General features: G+C 50.6%; 10 protein-coding genes across 10 annotated transcripts; 6 read left to right on the forward strand and 4 right to left on the reverse strand.

Annotated features, from left to right (window-relative positions):
* Window positions 1-422: 422 nt before the first annotated feature.
* Window positions 423-2547, forward strand: PtrM4_071020 (nucleolar GTP-binding protein 1; the record flags this gene model as incomplete). Its single annotated transcript, XM_001941591.2, has 3 exons — window positions 423-505; window positions 608-2450; window positions 2506-2547. 3 exons carry the CDS (start codon window positions 423-425, stop codon window positions 2545-2547), a joined length of 1968 nt encoding a protein of 655 aa, XP_001941626.1.
* A 1059-nt stretch (window positions 2548-3606) lies between these two features.
* Window positions 3607-5175, forward strand: PtrM4_071030 (PAN-1 domain containing protein; the record flags this gene model as incomplete). Its single annotated transcript, XM_001941590.2, has 3 exons — window positions 3607-3676; window positions 3735-3866; window positions 3923-5175. The coding sequence occupies 3 exons, from the start codon at window positions 3607-3609 to the stop codon at window positions 5173-5175; spliced, it is 1455 nt and encodes a 484-aa protein (XP_001941625.1).
* Window positions 5176-5511: 336 nt separating this feature from the next.
* PtrM4_071040 (PyrE, Orotate phosphoribosyltransferase) lies at window positions 5512-6213 on the reverse strand (the record flags this gene model as incomplete). The annotated part of the gene is made up of 1 exon (XM_001941589.2): window positions 5512-6213. The coding sequence occupies one exon, from the start codon at window positions 6211-6213 to the stop codon at window positions 5512-5514; it is 702 nt and encodes a 233-aa protein (XP_001941624.1).
* Window positions 6214-6547: 334 nt separating this feature from the next.
* On the forward strand, window positions 6548-7336 carry PtrM4_071050 (TIM22, Mitochondrial import inner membrane translocase, subunit TIM22; the record flags this gene model as incomplete). The annotated part of the gene is made up of 3 exons (XM_001941588.2): window positions 6548-6555; window positions 6614-7238; window positions 7289-7336. The coding sequence occupies 3 exons, from the start codon at window positions 6548-6550 to the stop codon at window positions 7334-7336; spliced, it is 681 nt and encodes a 226-aa protein (XP_001941623.1).
* A 383-nt stretch (window positions 7337-7719) lies between these two features.
* On the reverse strand, window positions 7720-9181 carry PtrM4_071060 (uncharacterized protein; the record flags this gene model as incomplete). The annotated part of the gene is made up of 5 exons (XM_066105934.1): window positions 7720-7818; window positions 7871-8633; window positions 8692-8739; window positions 8874-8906; window positions 8955-9181. 5 exons carry the CDS (start codon window positions 9179-9181, stop codon window positions 7720-7722), a joined length of 1170 nt encoding a protein of 389 aa, XP_065964561.1.
* Window positions 9182-9642: 461 nt separating this feature from the next.
* Window positions 9643-11562, forward strand: PtrM4_071070 (Glyco-hydro-47 domain containing protein; the record flags this gene model as incomplete). The annotated part of the gene is made up of 1 exon (XM_001941586.1): window positions 9643-11562. The coding sequence occupies one exon, from the start codon at window positions 9643-9645 to the stop codon at window positions 11560-11562; it is 1920 nt and encodes a 639-aa protein (XP_001941621.1).
* Window positions 11563-11789: 227 nt separating this feature from the next.
* PtrM4_071080 (DUF1421 multi-domain protein) lies at window positions 11790-13595 on the reverse strand (the record flags this gene model as incomplete). Its single annotated transcript, XM_001941585.1, has 1 exon — window positions 11790-13595. One exon carries the CDS (start codon window positions 13593-13595, stop codon window positions 11790-11792), a length of 1806 nt encoding a protein of 601 aa, XP_001941620.1.
* Window positions 13596-14922: 1327 nt separating this feature from the next.
* Window positions 14923-15803, forward strand: PtrM4_071090 (uncharacterized protein; the record flags this gene model as incomplete). Its single annotated transcript, XM_001941583.1, has 2 exons — window positions 14923-15284; window positions 15335-15803. 2 exons carry the CDS (start codon window positions 14923-14925, stop codon window positions 15801-15803), a joined length of 831 nt encoding a protein of 276 aa, XP_001941618.1.
* A 4034-nt stretch (window positions 15804-19837) lies between these two features.
* PtrM4_071100 (Dimer-Tnp-hAT multi-domain protein) lies at window positions 19838-22516 on the forward strand (the record flags this gene model as incomplete). The annotated part of the gene is made up of 1 exon (XM_066105935.1): window positions 19838-22516. The coding sequence occupies one exon, from the start codon at window positions 19838-19840 to the stop codon at window positions 22514-22516; it is 2679 nt and encodes an 892-aa protein (XP_065964562.1).
* A 2465-nt stretch (window positions 22517-24981) lies between these two features.
* On the reverse strand, window positions 24982-25254 carry PtrM4_071110 (uncharacterized protein; the record flags this gene model as incomplete). The annotated part of the gene is made up of 1 exon (XM_066105936.1): window positions 24982-25254. One exon carries the CDS (start codon window positions 25252-25254, stop codon window positions 24982-24984), a length of 273 nt encoding a protein of 90 aa, XP_065964563.1.
* Window positions 25255-25981: the final 727 nt, after the last annotated feature.

Genomic DNA, 25981 nt, shown 5'->3' on the forward strand with positions numbered 1-25981 from the left:
TTCAGGTACAAGTAAGCCTGAATGTCGACCTGTAAAGTGGCCATGGTCTTAGACATATAGCATCTCAAGGTAAAACGACACAGCCGGACAATTCGGCAGGTCCTTGCGGTCCGGACTTTTGTAGCCAATGTAACGTCGGAAGGCACCCATGATCACGACCGACTATTTTTGTGTCAATGCAGCCGGCGGAATTCAAGGCGTGATGTTTGACAGCCCTGGCGGACAGCGACATCCCTGGATGGCTAGATCTTGAGTTGAGGCTCAATCGAGTGTTAGCGCTGGTGAGGCGACGGCTTGGCGCTGAGTGGGGAAAATGTATTTTTTGGTTGGTATCGATAGCGCGCTCGAACTTTTTGCCAGCCCGTCGCAGACTGCTCAAACCACTGCAACGACTGCAACCACAACAGCTCACAGTCGCCAAAATGAAGACCCAGTGGAAGGATATTCCCGCCGTGCCCACGAGCCAGGAGTTTCTGGACATCGTGCTCTCCAGGACCCAGAGGAGGTAGGACGCAAAATTCCTTCATACACACACACTCGCGCAATTCGCCCTACGCCTCGCGCACACATATCCAACACGGACCACAAAAGCTGACTGAAACCCCAGATTGCCTACTCAGATTCGCGCAGGTTTCAAGATCAGCAGAATTCGAGCTTTCTACACGCGAAAAGTCAAATACACATCCGAGACCTTCACCGAGCGCCTCTCCACCACCATCGAGGCCTTTCCCCGTCTGGCAGATATCCACCCGTTCCATCGCGATCTTCTCAACACACTATATGATGCGGATCACTTTCGAATTGCCCTGGGTCAGCTGTCTACGGCAAAGTCACTCATCGAAACAGTTGCGCGCGACTATGTGCGCCTTCTCAAGTACGGACAATCTCTCTTCCAGTGCAAGCAGCTAAAGAGGGCGGCGCTGGGTCGCATGGCCACCATCTGCAAGAGGTTAAAAGACCCTCTGGTCTATCTCGAGCAGGTTAGGCAGCATTTGGGTCGTCTCCCCTCCATCGACCCCAACACGCGCACCCTTGTCATTGCCGGTTTCCCCAATGTCGGCAAGTCGTCATTCTTGAAGTCCATCTCAAGAGCCGATGTCGAGGTGCAGCCGTACGCTTTCACTACCAAGAGTTTGTACGTGGGCCATTTCGACTACAAGATGCTCCGATTCCAGGCAGTCGACACTCCTGGTATTCTAGACCACGCGCTTGAGGACATGAACACCATTGAGCATCAGTCCATCTGCGCCATTGCTCATCTTCGTGCTCACATCCTCTACTTTATGGATCTCAGTGAGCAATGCGGTTACTCCGTCGCCTCCCAAATCGCCCTCTTCAACAATATCAAACCTCTATTCGCAAACAAGTTGATCTCCATTGTAGTCAACAAAATCGACCTCATGCGCCCAGATCAGCTCGATGCTGAGACCCAAGAGCAGCTTCAGGGTATGCTCAAGTCTGGCGAAGTCGAGATGCTCGAGCTTTCCTGCAATACTCTCGAGGGTGTCATGGCCGTACGCAACTCAGTCTGTGATCGCTTGATCGCTGCACGCAATGCCGAGAAGCTGAAGGCTGGTACCAACAGCGCTGGCGAGCCTTCTGGCCGTCTTGGTGAACTGCTCCGCCGTATTCACGTTGCTCAGCCATTGGGTGGCGTCACTCGTGAGACTTCGATACCTGAAGCCGTTCTGAACAAGAAAAAGTACAACAAAGACGACCCCGACCGACCTATGCTTGAGCGCGATCTCGAAGAAGAGAACGGTGGAGCTGGTGTATACAACATCGACCTGCGCAAAAACTACCTGCTCGATAACGACGAGTGGAAGCACGATCGCATCCCCGAAGTCTTCAAGGGCCAGAACGTGTACGACTTCATCGACCCTGACATCGAGGAGAAGCTTGCGGCACTCGAAGCCGAAGAGGAGAAGCTGGAGGGCGAGGGCTTCTACGAATCAGACGACGATCTTGAAGATGCTGAAGAGGCAGATATCCGGTACAAGGCAGAGCTTATCCGTGAAAAGAGGCAGCTTATCCGGAACGAAGCCAAGATGCGCAAGAGTCTCAAGAACAGGGCTGTCATTCCTAGAACTAAGAAGGCGAAGCAAATGTCGCAGATGGAATCGCATCTCGAGAGCCTTGGATACGATACATCAAAGGTTGTCGAGCGTGCGGCGGCTCAAGCCGAAGCACGAGGACGCAGTTTGGCCCGTGGAAAATCAGAGGGCCCCGGCGCCGATGCTATGGATGTCGATACACCCAAGTCTGCGCTTGAACGCGCTAAGAGCCGAGGACGCAGCCAGAGCACCAACAGGAGGACTGACGGTGTCACAAATGAGGTTGCCGCTTCAAAGGCGGAGAAGCTGGCCAAGTTGTCGCAGAAGAAGATGAACAGAATGGCCAGACAGGGTGAAGCCGACAGGCACCAGACTGGCTCTTTGATCAAGCATTTGGTAAGTCATCTCAACGAACGCCCCACTAAAAACACATTTGCTAACGTTAGCCTAGACTGCTGGCAAGCGTGGTATCGGAAAGACCAGCCACAGATAAGCGGAGTTGTTGTATCTAGTATTCTCGCTTTGCTGCTTTGTAGCTCGGAAAAATCATGGTTGGCGTTCAGGATGCATCAGATACCTACTCGCTGTCTACGACACCAGCGTGGTAATGCAATACTTCTTTCCATCACGCGACTTCTAGAAAAGCAACCTTCATATGCACAGTTCATCTCCTGTAATCGATTGGTGTTTGTTGATCCTTGTTTGCTGTCACATGACTTTTGCGGCTGAATGAGTTGGCTTAGATCGCGCTTGTTACATGATCAAATCTGCTTGTTCTTCCTGGTGGCACAGCCTAGCATATGCGATGACCTTGTCTCAGGAACCATAGGTCTACAGGATGCTGCCCCATGGTGTGCCCGAGATTTGAAGGGTCAAGAATAGTAATCGTGTAGGCGCCGGGTGGTGTCTGTGCGTGCTAAGCTTTGGACCCTCATCTGGCATGATGCTGCGAGCCGCGTCCTAGTATTTCGCAAGAATCGTCGCAAGAATCGTCGCAAGCTACTTCCCATGACAAAACGCAGATTGAGAAGCACATGTATGAATACAGCATATGATACCAGATTCGAGCAGTCGCGATTTGAGTAGCGACATATCCCAGTAATCAAGTCGGTAATCTTAATCTAGGCACTTGTCTATCCAACGGCCTCCATTCACGTCCTGCTCAGCCCGCCCATGGCAGCCTGGTGCTAATCCGATCAACCCTACTCTTCTACACCAACCACTCACGATGCGTGTGGCTGCATAGCGTTTATGGAACTGACAGCCTTGAGTCGCATGTTGGGGCCACAACCCCGTTGTGCAATGTGCAATCCGGGCAGTGTTATGGACGATCCCCTAAGTTAGTAGATTGGGGGCCTCATGTCCCGCTCTTCTGCGCTGGATTCCTACCACCCATGACTTCATATCTGCTTCGCTTGTTCCTGAGCTTGTTCTCCTCCGTTGGTACTGTACCTGAGTTACATATCTCAGGCCTCGTACATTGTACGGCCTACGGGTAACACTTCGTCCTTGTCGCTATTCGACGCGCTACACGAAGCAGATCGCCAGCAAAATGTTAAGATTGTCAAGACAGAGCTTGCTGGCTCTGATATGTGCAAATGCTGCCCTTGCAACACCTACGAGTAGGTTTGATCGGACATCAAATACGATCATAAGTACCATATACTAAGACGCGAACAGGTTTCTCAGACCGTATACTCAGTCGCGATCTCGAAGTACGTCAGGACAATGCGACCAAATGCCCCGTTACCTACACATCGCGAAATGGCCTCAACTTTACCTCGTACTGCGAGCAGAACAACCCGTTCAATGGTGAGCACGAGGTCGCGCTAGCGTTTCCCAAAGGATCCGTGGCTGACAAATGGTAGATGCAATAATTGAGAACGGTTTCGGTAAATCCTTTCAGACAAACACTTATCCAGAATGTATGGAGCACTGCTCACGCTATTGGGGCAATGGCGAAGGTTGCTTTGGTGTCGTTTGGGTCGAGAGCGCCGGCGCGTGTTGGATAAGGAACAGCAACGTCTCTACCGCAAGCCTTGTGCCGTTGGCTGGCCACTATTCCGCACTCGTCGACAGGAAAGATATGAAGGGATACGATACAGCATGCCCGAATACCGATTTGTCGATCAACACCCTGCCCGGCGTCAGTGGGATGCAATACACCACCCACTGCGGAAAGGTTATTGGGGGCAACGACCTTTGCTTCAGTGGATACCCATGTTTGCCAAGCCCATACTCAGGTTTCTACCATGCGGCGACGCTCGAAGACTGCATGGCGATATGTGTTGATCAGCATCCACTCTGTCGTTCTGTTTCCTGGAATCCCGGTCTTGAGATTGGTTTCGCCAACTGCTGGCCCAAAACCGGTACGGATGCTGGATTCGGAGACCCCGTCAAGAACACTGGTGTCTTCCATTCTGCGGAGATAACACAGTTTGACCAGGTCGACACAAAGTGCCCCTTGCGCCCCTCCTATACTACCGAATATAGTAGAGACGAAAATCAGAGTGGGGTCATGTTCGATATCCACTGTGGACAGCTGAATCAAGGCACAAACATTACGAGCTTACATGTGCAGAATATAACTGCCTGCATGGAAGCTTGTGCATCCAGCGACAAGGCGTGCAGAGCTATACTGTTCGACTCCACACTCCAGGGCGGGTACAAGAACTGCTACCTACAAAATACCACGAGCATTATCACGAACCAATCATTCTCCACTTACGCTGTCATCCACAACATCGACGTTCCCTCTTCTGCCCCCACTCCAGCCCCTTCTGCCAACGATGACACCTCATTGTCAAGCAAAGCGTGGATCGCCGGCCCCGCCGTCGGCGGCGTGGTCGCTCTTGCAGCCATTGGATTCGCGATCTTTTGGTGGCGTCGGAGGAAATCAGCCAAGAGTGCTGGTGCAGATAAAGATGGACATGCGATGGGCAATGCAGGATACGGGCCCGCCCCTGCCTATAGTCCGGCAGAAATTGATACGCGGCACTCGTATTATGATGCCCATGCTGCCGCGGAGGTGGATGGCCACGGCACGAGTGAGATGCCCGATAGCACAAAGTATGCGCATAATCACGGACCGAAGAGTGAGGCGCAGGAGTTGGCGGCATAATGACGTTGAGTGTTTTGGGGATGATTGTTTCAATGATTCCGGTGAATGTGGTCCCTAGACAACTCCGTGTTGTAGAGATGAGACACTTTATTGCTTAATGGGAAGCGAGAAGCTTCTGTTCTGTCTATTTCTTTGATACCTGGTTTATTTGTTGTAGCGTTCTTATACCAGCATTTAGCGTTTTTCATTACATGCTGCATTACGGGGTTCTTGTGCAATCGAACCATCAACGATATTCTGTAGATGTTACGAATGATAATAGAGTCGAGTCTAGTCATATATCATGAACAAACTGGAATCCGAGCATGGTGCGTCTTGAATCGCATTGCAAAGCGCTTAATCGCTCGCCTTGTACTTGGCCCGATACTCATCCAGCTTCTTCAAATCCTCTTCTCCGCCCAGACTTCTCAGGTATTCGACGACATCATCCAACGTCAAGATCGCAAGGACAGGAATGCCATACTGTTTCCTGACCTCGCCAATCGCACTTGGTCCCGGCTTCCCGTCATCGTCATTGGGTGTAGGTGTCTTCTCCTGCCTATCGAAAGCGACGATGATTCCGACCAACTCCCCGCCTTCCCTCTTGATGATGTCGATAGCCTCCCTGATGGCAGTGCCCGCAGTGATGACATCATCAACAATGACAATCTTCTTTCCTTTCAGACTCGCGCCAACTATGTTTCCACCCTCACCGTGGTTCTTTGCCTCTTTGCGGTTGAAACTGTAACTCTTCTGACCGTACTTGGCAAGGTCTAGATCAGCGAGCTTGTCGACTGATGCGGCGGCTAGGGGAATGCCTTTGTAGGCCGGTCCGAACAGAATGTCCCATTGGAACGAAGGGTCTGAGTCGCCATGTGTCTTGAGTGTGTGCGCATACGCTGAGGATATGGAGCGCAGCAGGTCAGCCCTGTGAAAGAGTCCCGCATTGAAGAAGTAAGGTGATATGCGCTTGGATTTGAGCGTAAAGGTGCCGAATTTAAGAGCGCCAGCTGAGACACAGTCCTTGAGGAAGTTTTGCTTGAACTCGGGGAGCGACATGGTGGGCGTGTTTAATGACGTTGTTGTCTTATGTTTCCGAGTGGTGGGCTGTTTGCGAACATTTCTTTCCGAGCTCGGAAGCAACGAGCCTTCGAGCATGGTCTGTGCGTTTAGTCGTTCGTCACTGCCCCGGCTTGCTCGCCAGAACTTTTCGCGACATCACCGCCGCCGCCCCAGCCCACGCCGCCATTGTCTGCGCATCTCCACCTTGAATCGTGCACAATTCCTTTGATTCCGGCTGTATTTTCTGGTCCTCTGTGTGTTCCGGAGTATTGGTCGTCGCCAGGTGTAGCCTTTCGCCATCTTTACGCCCTCATAATTCGACCTCTTCAAGATGGGCATGTATGTCAATCTTCCTTATGTATTTCCTGGCAATTTCGCCCTTACTGACTGCATCTAGCTGGGACTCCCTAACAGGGCGGAAGTCCAAGGAAACGGCTACACAATCGCCCCAAAATTCCGACTTTGTAAAAGAAGACACCTTCCAACCCACGCCTTTCGACCCCAACACGGCCATTCAGAACCCCTCAGAATTTCTTCTCGATCCCTCGCAACTGCACCCGCTCGCTGGCCTTAACCAAGGCACACTCGACTATCTATCACTAGAAGACTCAGTCCTATCAGATCTACCCGGCGCACAATCAGCCCTCCCATCTCGCGGCTGGTCAGACGACTTATGTTATGGCACCGGAGTATCGTATCTATCTGCCCTAACAATTGGGGGAGCATGGGGACTAGCTGAGGGGCTACAAAAGAACCCGCCGAGTATGCCGCCACGGTTGCGAATCAACGGTGTACTCAATGCGGTAACCCGGAGAGGGCCTTTCTTGGGCAACAGCGCGGGCGTGATTGCCATGGTTTACAATGGAATAAACAGCACCATTGGTCACTACCGGGGGAAGCATGAGACAAGTAACAGTATAGTGGCGGGCGCGCTGAGTGGCGCCCTCTTCAAGAGCACACGGGGGACAAGACAAATGGCCATTAGCTCGGGCATATGCGCGACTGTGGCAGGAGGCTGGGCTGTGAGTTTAGACATTACTCCTGGGCAAAACATATGCTAACATTGACCCAGATAACACGAAAGGTCTTCTTCGAGCCCGACCAAAGAGCAATCGATTAGATAACCTTGCTGCACTTTACGCGACGGAAACGCTCTCGTCATCGTCATCGTCCGGGCACATTTCCGGACAGGCGCGGCCACGTTACTTCTCTTCCATGTTCAACATTACTTGCATCTACACGGTCCATCTTAGCGAATATTCCTCACCACTCCACGGGTCTCGTGCCCACTGTACAATAGCTGGCGTTCATTTGGAAGAAAGACCTGATGAGGGTTTAGAAAAAGGGCATGGTGCTGGGATCTGCGCGTCTTTGAGCGGGCTAGCTGTGTATTATGTACGTATGTAAGACGAACTGATGGAATCAAATTAATGAACATTTGATCGAATACGCCATATCTAAACCGCAGTGGTTAAGTTACATGTAATCGTAATACCCTCGTCTCTAAGCTCGGATTGCAGCAAAATCAGGATAACGGTCGGACTCGCAGTCTGCATCTGTTCTGACGAGGTAATAGCGGTGACGGTCTTCAATTTCGGGATGCTGGATCAGAGTGTTAGATATGTACGCATATATCGAAACAGGGAATACTCACAGACTCAGAAAACTTGGTCGCATCTTCCATCCAGTTGTTCCCAAGGCGATTAATCATCTCGTTGAGCTCCAGCTTGGTTTCTACTCTGTCGAGATTGTCCTCGATAGCCCAAAGAGCGGGATAATTCTCATATCGATGAATGATAAGTATCTTTGCTGCATCCTGGCGCTCGTATTCTTCCAATATAGGTTTAAGAACCTCAAAGGCCTGTGGCCAGAGGTTTAGTCGTAGTTTGTTTTGGTGAAGGTGGATTTCGAGCTTGAAGCCTTTTCTGTTCTTGATACTCAACAACAGGTCTGTGAGCAGTTGTCCTTCTTCTGGGTCTAGTGCAACATCTTCTAGGTTCACTAGAATTTTAAAATCTTTCAGTAGCTCTGCAGGAGCTACATCAATGCGCCAAATATCCTCTGAGATGAATCGCTCCGCCACTATTGAGCCGAAGACATACGTATCACGGCTCCCTGTGCCGCGGACCTGGAGAACAGTGGGCAGGAGAGTATACAACATCTCTACGATCTCGCGAGCTATGGGCCGACCCATGTAGGAAGATTTGAAGAAGTGTGGCAAGCCCCAGTGGTCCTCGACAGTTTTGACGTTTGGTGGCTTGTCTATCATGTACGTGTAGCATTTCTGTATCGTTTCGGCATCCAACATGTGCTTGTAGACTAGGTCTCGTATTTCGCGTGGGAAACGAGCCTGCAGCTTTCTAGCACAGGTAAGATTCCATATTCTAGAGAACTGCGTGGCAGCCTCCTCGACTTTTCTTTTTACCCAGTTAGCGATATGAAGATATTGTAATGCCATAATCATAGTAAACGTACCTGACCCCAAGATCCTTGCACTCCTGCTTGGTTCTAGATGTCTCTACTCTTTCTTTGTCAGCTGGCGTGATAGTTCATCCAGCTTGATGTATAGTTCTTCATTCTGCTGATCAAGAATTTTCAACCTACAAAACGTCGATCAATCTTACGATACCATAATGGAGGCTACGTGTCTCACTCACTTGGTATTGACATTTTCGTGTTCAGTCTTGAGCCTGCCAAAATCAGTCTGCATACCAATAACCATGTAGAAAATATCTTACCCTTTGAGGCGTTGGTAGGCTGCCTGGATATCTTCCCCCTCAGGAAAGCTAGGTTCCACATAATTTGTGTCCAATTTATAATAAGATCGGTCTTTAGGATTAGGCCAGTCTGGATAGCTGAACAAGGAGCGTATGATGGTTTCACGGGCTAGGATATTGTCGTTGAACAAGCTTTGAGGTCTACAGGTGGCCGAAAATGGTGGTAGTGGCGCGGCTTGCGGCACCATTTGCAGGCCTCACATAACTAAGTGGCGACGTCGGGAACCAATCTGCAGGAGCGTGCCTCTAGCGCGTCCGGCAACCATCAGCGACATGCACCTCAATTTAAAGAGAGTACACGGTTGCTCGTAAGCTCCTTCTTGAATTTCTCCGGCACGCGCTGGCCGACTGACGCCACAGCGGACAGTAGCTGCCGCTTGATCGGCAATTGGTCTTGCCTTGGCAGTTGGCTTACTTCTGTTACATGGTTTGTTACTTAAGAGGTGTCCTATAGCGCCCACCCGGCCTTTACTATGGCGATTCCATGAGGACAGCGACTCTTCTCTGCTTTGTAGCACCTATTTTCTCGTATAACATTGCATAACTCAATACCCCGGACCCGGAGTATCTTGCATTACGCCTTCTTACGACCACATTGCTCTTATTGTATTCTCAATGAGAGACTACAGCCTCCAGCCATTATCTCACAATGCGTAGGATCAAAGTGTCGCGCGGGGCGCCATACCAACAACCCATGACGAGGCAACACAAGCGGTTCCTGCTCTACGCTCTTCTCTGTACCCTCACGTTCGGCGCCTATTACTGGCTCTTCTCACAGCCCATTGATCCCCTGGCTGTCGCCTTTGAGGATCATGAAGCCTACATGCAGGATGGCTCGAGTTTTGATCACGTCAAGTCTAAGCAGTCGTACGATTGGCGCGAGGCGCCTTTTGTGAACAAGATCGCATCCTACATACCGCTACCTACTGGCACGCCGCTTAAGCTGCCGCCCGTTCAGTCCAAGCACTTTCCCGAAACACGCGCGCAACGAAGATACCGTGAGGAACGTAGGGTCGCCATACGGAACGAGTTCAGACAGAGCTGGAATAGTTACAAGGAGTTCGCGTGGGCACAGGATGAGCTTAGGCCCGTCACAGCCCAGGGCGAGGCGTCGTTTGGCGGCTGGGGCGCCACGCTGGTCGACTCACTAGATACGCTGTGGATCATGGGCTTCAAAGAGGAGTTCTATGAGGCTGTTGAGGCAGTCGCGGCCATCGATTTTGGCAGGACGAACCTTACCACGGTTAGCGTCTTCGAGACGACGATTAGATACCTGGGAGGGCTGTTGAGCGCATACGACATGAGTGCGAAGCCCATCTTGCTTAAGAAAGCATTGCAACTCGGAGAGATGCTTTACCGGGCTTTTGACACCACAAACAACACTCCTCTGGGCTGGCTTCATGTGGAAAATGCAAAGGCGACAGACAGGACTGCGTTTACTCCCGAGTCCAACCTTTGCTTTGCTTGCCTTGGTTCGCTGACCATGGAGTTTACTCGGCTTGCCCAAATCACAGAAGAATCAAAGTACTACGACGCCGTCGCCCGCATCACTCGGCTTATGGATCGCGCACAAGACAAAACCAGGATACCCGGGTTGTGGCCAACAATGATGAGTGCGGCCAATGAGGATTTCACCGTGTCTAGTACCTTTTCTATAGGCGCGCTTGCCGATAGCACGTACGAGTACTTCCCCAAGATGCACGCGCTACTTGGCGGTTTGGACAAGGCGTACGAGAAGCTGTACCGCGAGTCAGCCAAGAAAATTGACGAGCATATGCTCTTCCGGCCCATGGTCCCTGACAAGGCACATGGGGAGGATCTGTTAATGTGTGGCGATATCTATACATATGACGACGGAGTCCATCTAGACCCAACGATGCAGCATCTTACGTGCTTCATCGGCGGCATGTTTGGTTTGGCAGGTCGCCTCTTTAACGAACCCGGCCATGTTGATCTTGGCGCAAAGCTCACAAAGGGGTGCATCTACGCATATGCTGCTACACAGACTGGCATCATGCCGGAGACATTCGACATGGTCCCCTGCAAGTCTCGCAACTCTTGCCCATGGAACGAATCAGCCTGGGAAGAGGGCGTGATGCGTCACTACAGCAGTAAGTATGTCAAGGACCTGGAATCCGCCGTGAAACAGTACAGAATTCCGACTGGCTTTACCAACATCCGCGATAAACGGTACCTCCTAAGACCTGAAGCCATCGAGTCCGTCTTCATCATGTACCGCATCACTGGCGATCGCCAATATCTCAACGACGCTTGGGACATGTTCTCCAGTATCGTCACCGCCACACGAACACCATACGCCAATGGGCAAGTACGAGACGTGACTTTTGTTGCGCCCAAAGCCCCCGGCCGAGGCTTCCAGTCTGCCCCGGGTGCTGATGGGGAGCTGAGTACGCGCGAACAGAACATCGAAAACAAGATGGAGAGTTTTTGGACGGCGGAAACGTTGAAGTATTTCTACCTCATCTTCAGTACGCCCGATATGATCAGTCTGGACGACTGGGTTTTCAACACTGAAGCGCATCCCTTCCGGAGGCCGAAACCGACGTAACGTTGGACGGGATTCGTACAGGACAGCAAGGAATGGAGGTCGAATAGACGTCGAGACGGACAGGTTCCTCCTTGCTAGTTTTTTTCTATTATACCCTTATCACACTACGTAGCTAAAGAGTGCAACACTTTAAAGGGGACATCCCTAGAGGCGTTATCGGAGAATAGCTTTAAGATCCATGCATATTAGAAGAAAGCCGTGTATATACAAATAAGTCCGACATCCACCTAGTCATCTCTATCCCCCCAAACATCCGCTTCCTCTCTCGCTACAGCATCCAAATCTATCATACCCGTCCCCCTCTCTTCGCTCCCTCTTCTATCATCATCTTCATCACTACTGGTATCTCCCTGTCTAGCTTCTTCACGACTCATGGAACCCCATCCCGCATCTTCATCCTCTTCCTCTCGCACAAATGCTGGGGAAACGGGCACAAAGTCGTCCATTAGATTACTTGGAAGACCAGCGGGTGCGGGCCGTTTCGAAGCAGATGATGGGGGTGAGGGTGAAAGTGGCATCATTGTCATTTCGGGATGGCGCGAGAGTTCTGGCTCCGGTGGTGTGTCGGTGCGATTTGGTAGGGTAGTGGCTCGACCTTGCTGTCTTGATGAAGATTCTGCGTGAGATACTACAGGGGGTGCCGCTTGTGCCCTTTTGCCTTCTTTGGAAGACGGTCTCGCCTCTTGTTTCATCTCCTGTTGCTGAGGTTTGGATGGCACGGCTGTCTCTGTTTGGACTTGTTGCGTAGGCGGCAGCTTGGCACGATGCTCTTGTTGCTGTTGCTGCGAGAATGGGAAGATTGAGAAGAGACTGGCGCTTAGACTGTGTCTGTTTGGCGCTCCGGGTCTTTGTTCCTTCTTGAGAGCTTCTTGGCGTGGGTTGGGCGCTGTAGGGGGCGGGGCGGATACCGAGTGGGAATGCGAGGGTGTTCTTGTAACTGCTACTGGACTGGGGGGCTTGCTGATGGTTGTATCTGGGAGGCTTGCTTCGCACATCTCGCAGACGGTGAGATTGGGGTCGTTGAGGAACGTGCAGCGGGGACACTGCTTTTTGAGCTCCGGTGTCGATGGCCGTGGGACGTTGGCATTCTGAGTTACAGCCTGTGGTCTGGGAGGCTGGCGGGGAGGTATTGGTTCACTAGTTCTCGCCGATGGTCTCGCTCCTTGGTGTCTGCTCACGTTTCTGGTGGTCGGATTTGGATCGACGGATATCACCACCTGTACGTCTCGCTTTGTCCCACATTTCATACACTCACACTGCCGAACTACGCTCGTAGTGAAGGTGTCGGTGACTTCAGCAGGCGCATCGAACCTAATCTCGAACTTGCCTGGCTCGCCAAAACCCGGTACAGTCCTATCCCTCCTGTCATGTCCTTTTGCATTCGCATACCCTGCGCCTCTGGCTACGATAGGAATGATGGGATCCACATTTCCAAACACGAGATGATCTACATGAGGAAGAAGCATGAGCGTTCCGCTTGTCTTGATATGGTGGTCGACTTCCGGGCGGAGTTGGAACGACTCGATAGAATGCAAGACGCGGAAGTACTTGTGGAACATGTCGCCATACCACTGCCGAACCTGAACACCTTGCTGCAATAAATCCTTTGCAATATTTCGCGGCGCTGGACTAGGCCACAATGCATCAATCAAGTGCTTTTCCTTGAGTGCTTTGCGCACCATCAAATCCAGTCTCGCACACTCGTACAGCTTCTTCTCTAGCCGTTCGTGCAATTCATACTTGGAGAACCTAATCACCAAGCCTCTTACAAAACTAGCGTCTAGGTTCCACTTTCTTGTAAAGTAATCCAGAGACTCCAAATCCTTTTGCGCCTGCGCGTTGGCGGGCCGAATGACCTGTGGCGCTAATTCGTGACCCATGGCTATCCATCGTTGGGTTTGGTTGGGAAATGCCGTAGCTGTAGACCAGAAAGACCGGATGGGGTAGTATTCAGCCTTGAAGTAGTTGTAGACAAAGTCCAGAAAATCAGGCTCTGTGAGCGGCATCGCTGCGTGGCCGCGAGGGATATCCATGATGTAGGTGAGGTTGAGGTGGCGAGGTGTTGTGTTTACAGATTGTTAACACGGTCGCGCTTGGAAAGAAATAATCGGAGAGAAGAATTCAAGGTGCAAATGATGAAGTGAAGTCAAGAAACTTAGAACAGCTTACCGCAAACGAAAGAGCGGTGTTTCGTTGCTGCCTAGGAAGCTGGAGAAGGGTAGCGCGTGAGGAAGCCGCAAGACTTGGCGTAGGTGACGATGCCCTCATAGCTGCGCCACAGCATGTGATCATATCGAAGCGCTAGTCTAGTTGTTGCAACAAGATTCGCCGCTGTGTGTCCTGTGACGGTGTTGTCCAAGACGTACGTCATCACTGTGGTCTGTGCTCGATTCACGCCTTTCGTTGTCGTCTTCACTCTCAACTTTCACCGCACACCCAAAAATCGTCTCTAAGCAAAGCTGAACCAGGAATAATTTTCTCTGCTATGATCTGCGTGGGTATTGATGTTGGATGTCTGGTCAGCTGCCGTCAAATGCAAATGAGAATAACCAGTAACCCTTCGTGCTGGGCTTATACTGTCACCGTCTGGTCCAGGCATTGTCGATGACAAAAACCGTCCGTTATTCAACATATATGCGTTGGAATTATTCTTGGATAGCGGTACATGGGGCTGTTTGCTCATCAGTATTAGGCGCTCTTGGCCATCGCATCCTATCTACGAGGGCATACCTTTCTGACTGAAATACTGACCTCTGAAGAGAGGAAAGAAGGAGCAGCACCAAGAACGGTCAAGCTGATTTCAACTAACATCATCTCATCTTAAAGTACTAACCACATCTGAAACTCATGCATAATGGCTTGTGAAGCTTTGCGTAAGGGTAGATAACATAAAGGGGGGGTCCAAGGGATTTCCACATTGGGCCACTCTATCTGATCACCGGTGTGGCCAATCTACTTGGTCAAGCCCTCCTATACGTGGGAGCATTGTACATCGTACGCTCAGTACCGCGATAAGAGTTTCATGGACGTCGCTCCGCATGGTTTCAGCGATCAATCCAGGAGATCTCTGCAACCCCACGCCGTTATGCAGCAAGTGCGCCTATATCCAACCGAATTATTAGCATACCTACTTACTAGTCATCCAGGGCTGGACTCCGCAAGAGTTCACACCTCCATTACTAGTTTTCGAAGGCTGGGCCCAGCAAACAGAGCACGCCGCCATTACGAGTTCCGAGAGGCTCGACCCAGCGGAAAGACGCATATTTACTCTGCTTGGTCCCTCACATTGATTACACAACTCGTTTAACCGTCCCAATACCGACCTTGGGCTTTTCGGCCTGATGGACCATGGCGCCCAACATGTCCGATGGTCTGCAAATTGCCCAACCCGAAACGTACCCCGAGGCAATCAATCGGTATTCTCCAAACAGCGATACCAAATTGCCACAGTTCCACGATAACGACCGCGAATACCTCCCTGATGACTTGACACGGACACGTACGCGGTCGACACAACGTCACTTGTCCTCCAATCCGCCCTCACGTAGTGATCAATCTGAATACAACGGTACACTCGAGATTCCCGCTGAAATGTGGAGAAAGGTCTTTGCACATCGACGACGCAACTTTTGGATCCTCTGTTCTCTTTCTATCGTCATAGTGGGTGCGCTCGTGGGCGGTAGTATTGGAGGAGCGCTTTTCGTACAGGACAAAGCTGACAAGTATGATGTTCACTTACTGATATTATCCATTTTTTCTAATGTTTGACTAGGGCTGCGGCTGCTGCGAGTTCAACCGCATTGGCGACACCAACAAGCACAGCATCGGCGAGTCCAACCAACTCAGGCCAGGATGAAGATGCCTACACAGCTCGGCCCTTTGGTGCCGTCCAGTCAATCAACACAACATGTCCATCAACGCTTCTTGTCTCGAGCCAACTGGAAGGCAAAACCTCGGATATCAGTAGTCGTTATACGTACAGCTGCCTCGATAGCACCAACATACTGGTTCTGAATCTCATGAGCTTCACTGCATATACCTTGGAGCAATGCGTTGACGCGTGTAGTCAATACAACGCCATGAAGAATGACATGAATACTACATGTAAGGCGACGGTGATCAATTCAGACTTCCGGAAGAATTATGAGAGTGGGATCGGCGCCAACTGTTGGCTCAAGGGCGGGGTTGGAAGTGCAAGTACGGCAAAGACTGGGTACACTGCGGCGGTGCTGAAGGAGTAGCTGTCGGCGTTGAACCTGCATATCACAGAGCTGTGTCGGGTTTTCTTATCTGTGTTATAAGCGATCATTCGGAGTGTTGACGACGACTTTTGTGTAACAACATCATTTCGTTTATTTAGACAATGCGTTGACCGTATACAGCTACGTGTCGGAAACATTTTTTGCCCATCTTTTGCATGTATTTGCTTAGCGAGCCTTTTCTTTGGCGTTTTCTTTTTGGCTGAATATTCAGAATCGTCAAATGCCTTCATAGGCCTATCAATCACTTAACATACAAACTAAAATTGCTAGCCTCACAAGCGCGCTTAGTACAAGCTGGTCTCTAATCGTAATAGATGTAGAAGAGGGTGGTTTGCAGCATTGGAAGCTCGCAGAGGTGAATGCAGATGCCTGGGTATAAACCATAACGTGCTTTCGCATACGGAGAACAAGAGACAATCCCTGTACTGCCGTGTAGTCAGTATGGGGTTTGCTACTCGGTCTGCCCTGAAGTCACCGCTGTCTTTGGACAAAAATCTCCCACAAGCAAAAAAGAAAGGCTCGCTAAGCAAATACATGCAAAAGATGGGCAAAAAAGATGTTTCCGACACCGGGAATCGAACCCGGGCCTTGCCGGCACTATACAGTGAACTGACTCTGCGATGAGAGCGGCAAATCCTAGCCACTAGACCATATCGGATATTGTTGATTGATGGAAGAATGATCGATTTCTCATAATATAAAGTGAGTTTGAAACAGGAAAGTCGCGTTGGGAGCGGTGTCGCAAGATAAGTGGTGGGGCGGATACAGTGATAGTGGGAAAAGTTTTCAGACTGCCCCGCTTTGGGGAAATTCATTGATTCGGGACCCTAAGCTGTTGTACTCTACGATATCATATGCAGAATGATATTAAACGCACTTACGGCAAACACTGCAATTTCGCTAAAATAATTTCATCTACGACTGCCATTAAATGCGTAAACATGAAGTTGTTGTATGTGATTCACGCACTTGCTAGAATGCTACCCCGCATATGTTGTAAAGCTAGTGTTGGTAGGCCTTGTACGATCGTACGGGTGAATAACAACAACGAGGTTCTTCTGGTGACTGGTATTGGTATTGATCTTCTACGAACATAGCTGCTACGAAGGTACACCTAAGCTCTGCGCAAGGTGGGCCGAAGTCGGGCCGAAGTGTCAAGCAGCCGACGTCTCTACCGATACTCACGATTCGACAGCTAGCGATAAATCCAAGCAAATTTTATAACGCGTCCGCTTCACAAGTAATAAGCTATACTGCGTTTACGTAGTTATACAAAAATTTATTTTTCTTTTCCTTACATCTTTTCACTCTTCTCTTTATTTCCTCTTGTTTACTTCTCTCTCTTCTACTTGTTTTTTTCTTTGTACTCTTTTCGTCTACTTTCTTCTTTTCTTTCTTCTCTATCTTTCCTTTCTCGTTAACTAGTTGACCCTACAACCTTATGAGGCAGTAACGAATATAGATGTTTGGAAAGACCTCCGTGTATCTATGTTACGAACCTAAGGAGAGGACACAGTGCAAGATATGAAGGGCAGAAGGATGGAGACCTTGTCGGAATCCCTTCTCAGACAAAGGCGTACAAAGGTGTACAAGGACCAATGACGTAAGCCTGCCCCGCATCCCACAAAGCTTGGCGGAACGCCAACATGGGACATGTCACGTGTGTCCCAAGGAATCCCACGATGTACCACGATGTCCCACGCATGGGACAGTGTAGGACAACGTAGGACGTATAGGACATAGGACATTCGTTAGTATATAACAATAGGCAATGAGCCCTTACGGTTCATTGTGTTCAACTTCGAAATCTAAGGATTAGTACTTGATTCTCAACTCCCCGTATATTACATCGATCTACCAATCGTGCTATACACCCTCGTGTCCATCGCATCACTCTATCCCCGAGAACCAACCCAAGATCATCTTCGGACGACCTTCACAATCTACTAGACTCCGCAACAATCAATTCAATCCGGTCACTCTCCTAGACCCACTTACCTATCTAGGTAGGGCTTAAACTCCTATAGGTAACTACTAGGCTTAAAGCGGTAATCAATCAATCCAATCTGAACCTTCTAGGACCCACTTAATTGATTGTTGCGGACTGTGGTATCTACTAAGCCACGAAGGCCTGCACCTTCGAGACTACTCGGGTAATTCTTTTCGAACCCCACATATATAACCCGCAAAGAATTTTTTTTAACACTTCGGTGACGTAGATATCGTAGGAAAAATTCTACGCATGCAAACCCGATGGAGACACAAAATGCAAGACTCGCCTCTAAAATGACACGTGCAGATACTTGTCCATCGAAGTGCTACTAGTGGTCGATGCATCGCAGCAGCTTCCAAAACACTGCTACTAGCATGCGTCAGCTAATTGCAAACCTCGTATCGAACTTTCTTCTCCGCACCACGGTGATGTATGTAAAGGTCGGTTACAGGTACAAAGTTCACGCCAACAAGGTATGCATACAGGGTCTGCATGACACCACGAATAGACGAAAAGCAAAACTGCGATGCATAAGCTAGGCAATGTCAAACTTTATCCTAGCATTAATACAGATGTTTAGAAGAGGTGGTGCTTTGCGATGTTATTTATGACTTCACATCTCGAGACTTTAGTATTCGTGGATCATACAGTACAATGATGCAGTAGTATACATGATACTAGCGCTCTACGAAACAGGATCCCATATGTATGTGCAGGCCGTTTGTATCACATACTCACTTACGAAACCGTTGAGCTGTCCGTATACCCCAGCATTACTTTCTGCGGGCGCCTAAGAACTTCAGGGACCACCTGGGTGACAAGAAGTTCTTGATATACTAGTGTGCAAAGGCCACTGTAGGCGCCAGGCACGCCTATCAGCATCCGACCGCTGACTCACCACAGCGAAAAGATAGCGGTAGCGATGGCTCGGGTCCATATCAAAAGTAAACATGGCGTAGACCCCTATATCTGTATTCGGCTTGACTGACCCAAAACAAATGACAAGGTTTACAACGAAATCGCAGTATAATGCTAAGGGATACGGCTATACGCGTAAAAGAAAGAACACGAAAATGCAGGGACCGGAACAAAAATATAGCAAAAACATACAACAGCGGGGATTCGCCAGTGGTCACCCACCTGACTACTAATCCGCCGGTACACCGCTTGAGTACCGCTGAGCGAACGGGAAGCGCTATTATCGATGTCCTATGGTCGTATGTGAAAGATCTGCGGACTGCTAGCGTTATGAACAAAGGTAGAAATGAAGGTGGAATGCAAAATGGCAAAAACATACAACAGCGGGGATTCGCCAGTGGTCACCCACCTGACTACTAGTCCGCCGGTACACCGCTTGAGTACCGCTGAGCGAACGGGAAGCGCTATTGTCGATGTCCTATGGTCGTATGTGAAAGATCTAAAGGTACTTTCTTATTATATAGTTGGCGTTCCGAGTAGAGACAAGCTGTAAGGCTCGAGGTTGCGCAATCTTGGACGGGACCAAGGCAAAGAACGTAAGTGCTGGTAATTTAGACTTGTGAGCAAGGTTGTCAGTAATCAATATCTCATCAATATTGTTGTTTGATTTGTTTGATTCGGAGCCAACCAACTAACCAACAGTTAGCCACTGTATTTCTGTCAATCAATCAACCAATCTTGAGAACAAAATGTTGATAGGATTGGTGTTGTTTGATAGTAAGCGAGGGAGGGGGATACCTAGGTGAGGCCTCTGGGATAGCTGCTCAACGACGAATTCTTAGTGTTGGATCTTGCTTACTAAGCCTACTCGCGTGTAAGTTATATGACCTAGGTTCCATCCCATCTCTCACTCACTCCAGGCTAGTACGTACGAGGCTTAGCGCCCACAACGCTAGCTGGCAGAGACATAGATCTCAATTCCTGTAGCACAATACACAACACGATTCACACATGTTCTATTCCTAGTGCTACTGACATCAGGCTTATAACATTTAACAACACCTTACTTTCTCGCGGCTCCGGCTTACTTTTAGCCTTATCCATGCCCTCTATACCAGCAAAACGCAAGCCCGAGGCTGCCGAAGAAGCTGATACTCCCTTCAAGCGAGCACAACGTACGCGCAAACCTACGCTCAAAGCGCTGTTGGGTGACGGCAGCCAGCCAACCCAGCCGATAGAGCTGCCAGAAAGTACGCCGGATCCGCCTACAGAGCCGCCTACACAAGTTATCGAGCCGCCCACACGGGCTATTGAACCGCCATGTAAGCCTGTACAACAACCCGAGGAGCGCCCTCGGCGGGCATCACCACTGCCTATTTTGGCTGCCTCACAAGCCTCTCGGCTCACTGATGAGCCAGCCTGGGAGTCGCAGTTAATGTTTGATAAGCCAGAGGACTCTATTGTACAGCCTTTAGCTTTCTCTAGCGCTGCCACTGAGGCTTCGGTGGAGGAGGATAGCGCTGTGAGCGTCGATTTTCGCGACTTTGAGGGCGTCGATTGGTCGCGATTAAAGGGGTTTGTCGCGCCGCTGAGCACTCCACGAGGCAAGGCAAGCTGGATTTTTCAACACGGCTGGCGTGTCTGGAAGGAGGGTACTCACCACCCAGATGAGTTGTACTTTGTGTGCAAGTACTGTCATATTCATAAGCTACCTAATGGTGTACACCGAGTAACGAAGTCAACCACTGCCGCCAACGGGCACCTCCAGCTTGATAAACCTGGTCATCGGCTCAGCAAAGATGGTCCAATCCTAAGCAAACCTCTCCGCAAACATGGACAACAATCACTTCGTCAGGCAGCTCTAAGCGGTGTCAAATTTAGTCTAGAGGCGTACAAGACTATAGGAAACTTCGACGTACAAGAATTTCGGCAGGCAGCTGCGCTCTGGCTGGTCGACAACAACAGACCACTCCGCGAGTTTGAGACGCCGGCTTTTCGCAAGATGATCAGGCTTGCTAATCCTGAGGCAGAGGCGGCGTTATGGAGGTCTCATAACAGCGTGTCAGCGTTCGTGATGAGGTTGTACAGTTGGCTACGGCCTCAGGTGGTGCGCGCGTTGGCTGAAGCCGAGAGCAAGGTACATATAAGCTTCGATGGGTGGACGACAAAAGGCGGCAAACGTGGCTTCTTTTCTGTAGTTGCTCACTACGCCAACAGTAAGGGCGCGATAGTTGACCTACCCATCGCGCTGCCGCAGCTGGTGGGTGCCCACACTGGTGAGGCGATAGCTGACGCTGTAACCAAAATCCTGCAATCCTTCAGCATTAATCGCAGCAAACTCGGCTACTTTGTGCTCGATAACGCTTACAATAACGACACCGCTGTTAACAAACTCGCCGCGATGTACCACTTTTCTGCCTCCGATCGCCGCCTCCGCTGCGCTTGCCACATACTTAACCTTGTTGGCCAAACGATTATGTTCGGGAGGGATGCTGACGCGTATAACAACGCCCTGGAGAACACAAAGATGGAGGATTTTTACATGAAGGAGTGGCGGAAAGAAGGACCGCTTGGCGTGTATCTTGATATTATCAACTACATCAACACGCCGAAGCAGTGGAGTATTTTTGAAGATTGCCAACGCGAGGCAGTTAACAGCATGCCCACAGGCGCCAGCGGCGGCACTCGCGAGCCAATTAAGCCGTGTGTTACACGTTGGAACAGCTATTACGACTGCTTTAAGCGCGGAGTTCAGCTCCAACAAGCTATCAACGCATACGCCACGTACCACATTCGCGAGACTGAACAGGCTGACGAACAGGCAGCTATTAGAGGAAACAAGCTGCCTGATGTGCCGCGGTGGATGAGGTCAGACGGCCTTACGGCGGCTGACTGGGCGGTGATTACTGAGTACATGGCGATACTGCAGCCGCTCAAGTTTGCTACAGATCGCCTCCAAGGCCGCGGCAAGTGTGGCCGTTTTGGCGCACTCTACGAGGTCATCCCAGTATTTGAGAGTGTGATAACTGAGCTGGATGCACGCCTTCGGCCATACGAATCGGTCAACCACGAGCCATCTGAGGCGCCCGAAGATCACATCCCGATCAACCTGCGAGCCGCGAGGCGAAAAGCGAGCAATTACTTTACTAAGATCCTCCAAAGTCCCATTTACTACGCAGCTACGGCACTACATCCACGATATAAAACATACTCTAAGCGCTTCTGGCGCGACAAACCTACACAATTGAGCACCGCGCACGCGAAGTTTCTGCGGGTTTGGGCTGCCTACAAGCCTGCCGCTGCTGCCACAACACCAACCCCTGCGCCAAAACCTACCATGAGCAGCTTTGACGACGCTATCGACGCTATACTAGATGAGGACGGCGAGCATACATTGGAGGTGGAGGATGAGTACGATAGCTGGTTAAAAGAGCCTATGTGGACGTCTGATCAACACAAGGAGGGTCCAACAGCTGTACAGTACTGGTTATCGTTGAAGCCGAAGTATCCACATCTTTCACGATTGGCGATCGACGTGTTGACTATACCCGCCTCCAGCTCTGATTGTGAGCGCGTTTTTGCGGGAACTGGCGATATAATTGAGCCACAAAGGCGGAAAATTGGCGCGCAGTTACTGGCTGCTTTGGTGTGCTTGCAACGGTGGACTCGTGCAGGTTTTACAACACCAAGCACGACAACAGCAGCAAAGCATACTGATGAGGAGCTCACGGAAGAGTTTGCGATAGGAACGTGGGAAGAGCCGCCTGCAGAATTGTCATAGAAACGTCCCTTCAGAACCTTAAGTCTATCAATATTCAATCAATCAACCAACCAAAAATTGGCTCTTCAGTCTCATCAACTCAAACAAACAAACTGTAGCCCTAAGAAATGAGCCAGTCAATCAACATCTACGCCTCAAATGTTGGTTGTTTTGTTTGTTGACTTCTCTGCTTGTGAGGTGTTAAGTCGCTGTAAAAGATTGCATGTTGTTGTAATAGCGCGCACGGAGGGAACCAGGGTCTTCGACATGGGTAGCCGATCTATATAGGACATGGAAGCTCAAAGGCGCGCCCCGTTCCTTCGGGAAGATCCCGGGCACCAAAACGTGGGAACAACTTATACTCAATATTGGGTCTGGCGGCAAATGAAGTGTGGGTTAATGTAGAAAGTTGTCAATGCTATATGCAAATGACAGTCGCCACTTCAAGACTATGAGTGGCGTTGAACAACTCCGTCTTGGCTCTTTCAGTCTCCGCTTACAGAAGGCAGTGTTATATGCCGCTGCAAGTACGCTAAGAATGCGTAGTGTAAGCTCTGGTACCAAAAGACTGGCTGTACCTGCGCAAGGCTCGGGTCAGTGGATGTTACATGGCTCACGCGGGTCACAACGTGGCCGCCGGGAAAATGGGTGCGTCTGTTAATACCCGGGATTTCAGTGGATCCATAAATAGGTGCTTTGTGTAACATGTTCTATCAATTAGCGAGGGCGTGGATCTGGGATATGGGCCATGCACAATCTCAGATGAGAAGTGTTTCCTATTTCTACCGGCATGTGAGATATAAGATACTGCAGGCAACCAACATGCAAGGCCATACGGACCACGTCGACGTCTTAAAGCAATATGGTCAAAAGCGTTGTCAGATTGACGGCTTCACTAGCGTCGTTGGATATGATGCAGTTGGATATGAAGGGGTCGAAGAAGCAACATCTCGGACTTGATTCCAAGAACAGCAGCAGAACCCCAGCTGAAGTATGAGGCCACAATACACATTTCATTCAAATAGCGCGACCACCCGGGGTATTTTGAGCACGAGGGTGCCTAGGAGGATTGAAGACAAAATGCAGCCCTATAGCATATACGACCACACGAATGGGGAGTCGCGAGCTGCACGCCTGAACAGCTTGGCAACGTCAGGGTTTTCAGCACCATCACGTGTGGCTCGCAATACCTAACAAAAGTGCTAGCGAGTGTGGGGTGTGCCTGTCAATCAGCGGTTGAAGGTGGTAAGCGGCTGAACGGGAGTGGGTTAGGTGCTGGCGCATCTGAGAAATTCACGCTGTTCACGCTGTTCACACTGTAGATGCAGGGTCCAATCTGCCAAGCAGTGCTGATTCAAGGCAGCGGAGCGTCGAGTTTTTAGTAGTCGGATTTCAGTCAGCGCTGCCCCAAGTCTGGTAGAAGCCAATGCAAAGCCTAATCAACCCCTGCATCGCAATTGCGTTATGCGCGTAGTCGCAGTATCGCTTTCGCTTTCATCGTCAGGCTCCGTTTGATATTATATTGGGAGAAGATTGCAGAAGCTCTCTAGGGTCTGGATTGGAGGCCGGGAGCTACCGGTGATTCGGGAATGAGTGTTGTTTTTTCACAGCCAGATTGTGAGGTCCAGCATCGCTCGGGTCGCAACCCTGGCTGATCAATGCACTCGCAACCCCTGTCTGTATCGTATAAAACTTTGGCTACGTCACCTACTGACTGCCACCTGGGTATCATAAAACACTTGACATACTAGTGTATCAAGGTCATTGTAGTCGCCAAACACGCTTATTAAGTGCTTACCCACACTGTCACGTATTTCATGACACCCTGGGGGTGCTGCTATTCAGACTGATGCACGTGCATGTGTATACTTTCCGGAACATGGCTGCTGCGGCAGACCGGTCACCTGTTTAACCATGGCCATGCAGAATGATGCAGAAAGCTAACAAGACGCCGCGGTCCTGCCGAGCGGGCATGCGGTCGGCCTTCCAAGTGAACCATGTGCAACAACCAGCACATGGCCCCTCTGCAATTGACTTTGAAAAAAGCAAGCAGACCCAAAGGTGATTTGGTCAATGTCGAGCCAGTGCGTGGAAAAGTGCCGCACTAATGCCCTTGTGGTGTGAGCACGCAGGACACTGCATTAGCGTTCCGAGTGAGGCTGTTGAAAGAGAGCAAGTCTTGTCGAAACTGCATTTAGCATCTCGAGCCCCGACGCCGGCCAATGTTGGAAGGAGAGGTATCCCGAGCCCCACAAAAGACTAGATGATGATCATCGATCGGAATCCTGCTTGTAGATATTTGCTCGTCGAAGGGCCGGAATTGCGGCGGTGGAGCGCTGATTGTGCGGCAATAGTCCCCCAAGAAGGCATTTCGATGGCCACAGAGTGTAGTGGTGAGTCGTTACAGGCAATCAATGTGTTTAAACATGTCACAATCAGAGGCTGAGGGTGCCTAGTTGTCGGGAACGCGCGATTCCTGGCGAAAATCATATCATGGGCAGCTGGGCGGGTAGGGGCACGGGCCACATATGTGGAGGTTGGAGGCCCAGCTTGACTCGGCCAGCATTCAGCTTGCGCTGGGTCAGCCACCAGCGCGAGGCATGCGTTCGTTCTGGCGGGAGAGACATGCCGGCGCCGACGACAAATGGCCGCAGTGCTGGACATGATGCGATGCACGCAACAGCAAAAGAAGCAACCGGGCGGGCGGGCGGTTGGCGGTATGGATTGACGGGATAGGTGACGGATGGATTGATGGGCATTGCGGCGGCATGGTCAGGACGACGACGCTAGTCGATCAGGGCCTTTCCGCTTTGGGCGACGCCAAGTATCCCGAGGCGCAGGAAGTGGACGAGGAAGCCGGCTACAATGGCGGCGGCGAGCAGCCATTGAGCAGAGTTAGTTGCGAGGGAGCACCTGGCAGCCATGTTGGACCCGTGGATCCATGGACCCATGTTGGACCCAACTTGTAGTGGCAAGCTGCCATGTCGGATGGACTGGAGAACGAACAGCTGCAGCAAATACCGTACAGTACAGCGTCAGAGCGTGTCCAGCGTCTTGTGTAACTACCAGAAACAAGCTTCGTCGTGGTAGAGACAACAGCCCAGCTGCTTCCGAGTCCTACGTTTCACTCTGAGCAGTAGTCCTCGCTGTGGGCGCTGACAGCCGTCCAATCGTCTAGCCAAACCTGGCCTGCGGTCACATCACAGTAAGTGCCAAGTAGACTCTTCTGCAGCGCAAAAGACTGGAATCCCGAACAGTTGGACGCCTGCAGCCTGATGCTCATCCTCATGCTGCAGTACGTGAGCCCTGGAGGATCCTCGGTAAAGCATCTGCATGGTGGAGTTTTCCGAGCCCGGCCAGTGTCCAAGCTCCCTCAGTTAGCCTCATCCACTGCAGCCCGCCGTCCGTCACCCAACGCTCGCAACCAAACAACCCTCGTCGCCACTTGCGTCGTGCGTCTATATCGGGCAAACTGGCTGTGAGCGC

This window comes from Pyrenophora tritici-repentis, chromosome 2 (genome assembly GCF_003171515.1).
Source record: "Pyrenophora tritici-repentis strain M4 chromosome 2, whole genome shotgun sequence".
In the NCBI taxonomy this organism is placed as follows: Eukaryota; Fungi; Ascomycota; class Dothideomycetes; order Pleosporales; family Pleosporaceae; genus Pyrenophora; species Pyrenophora tritici-repentis.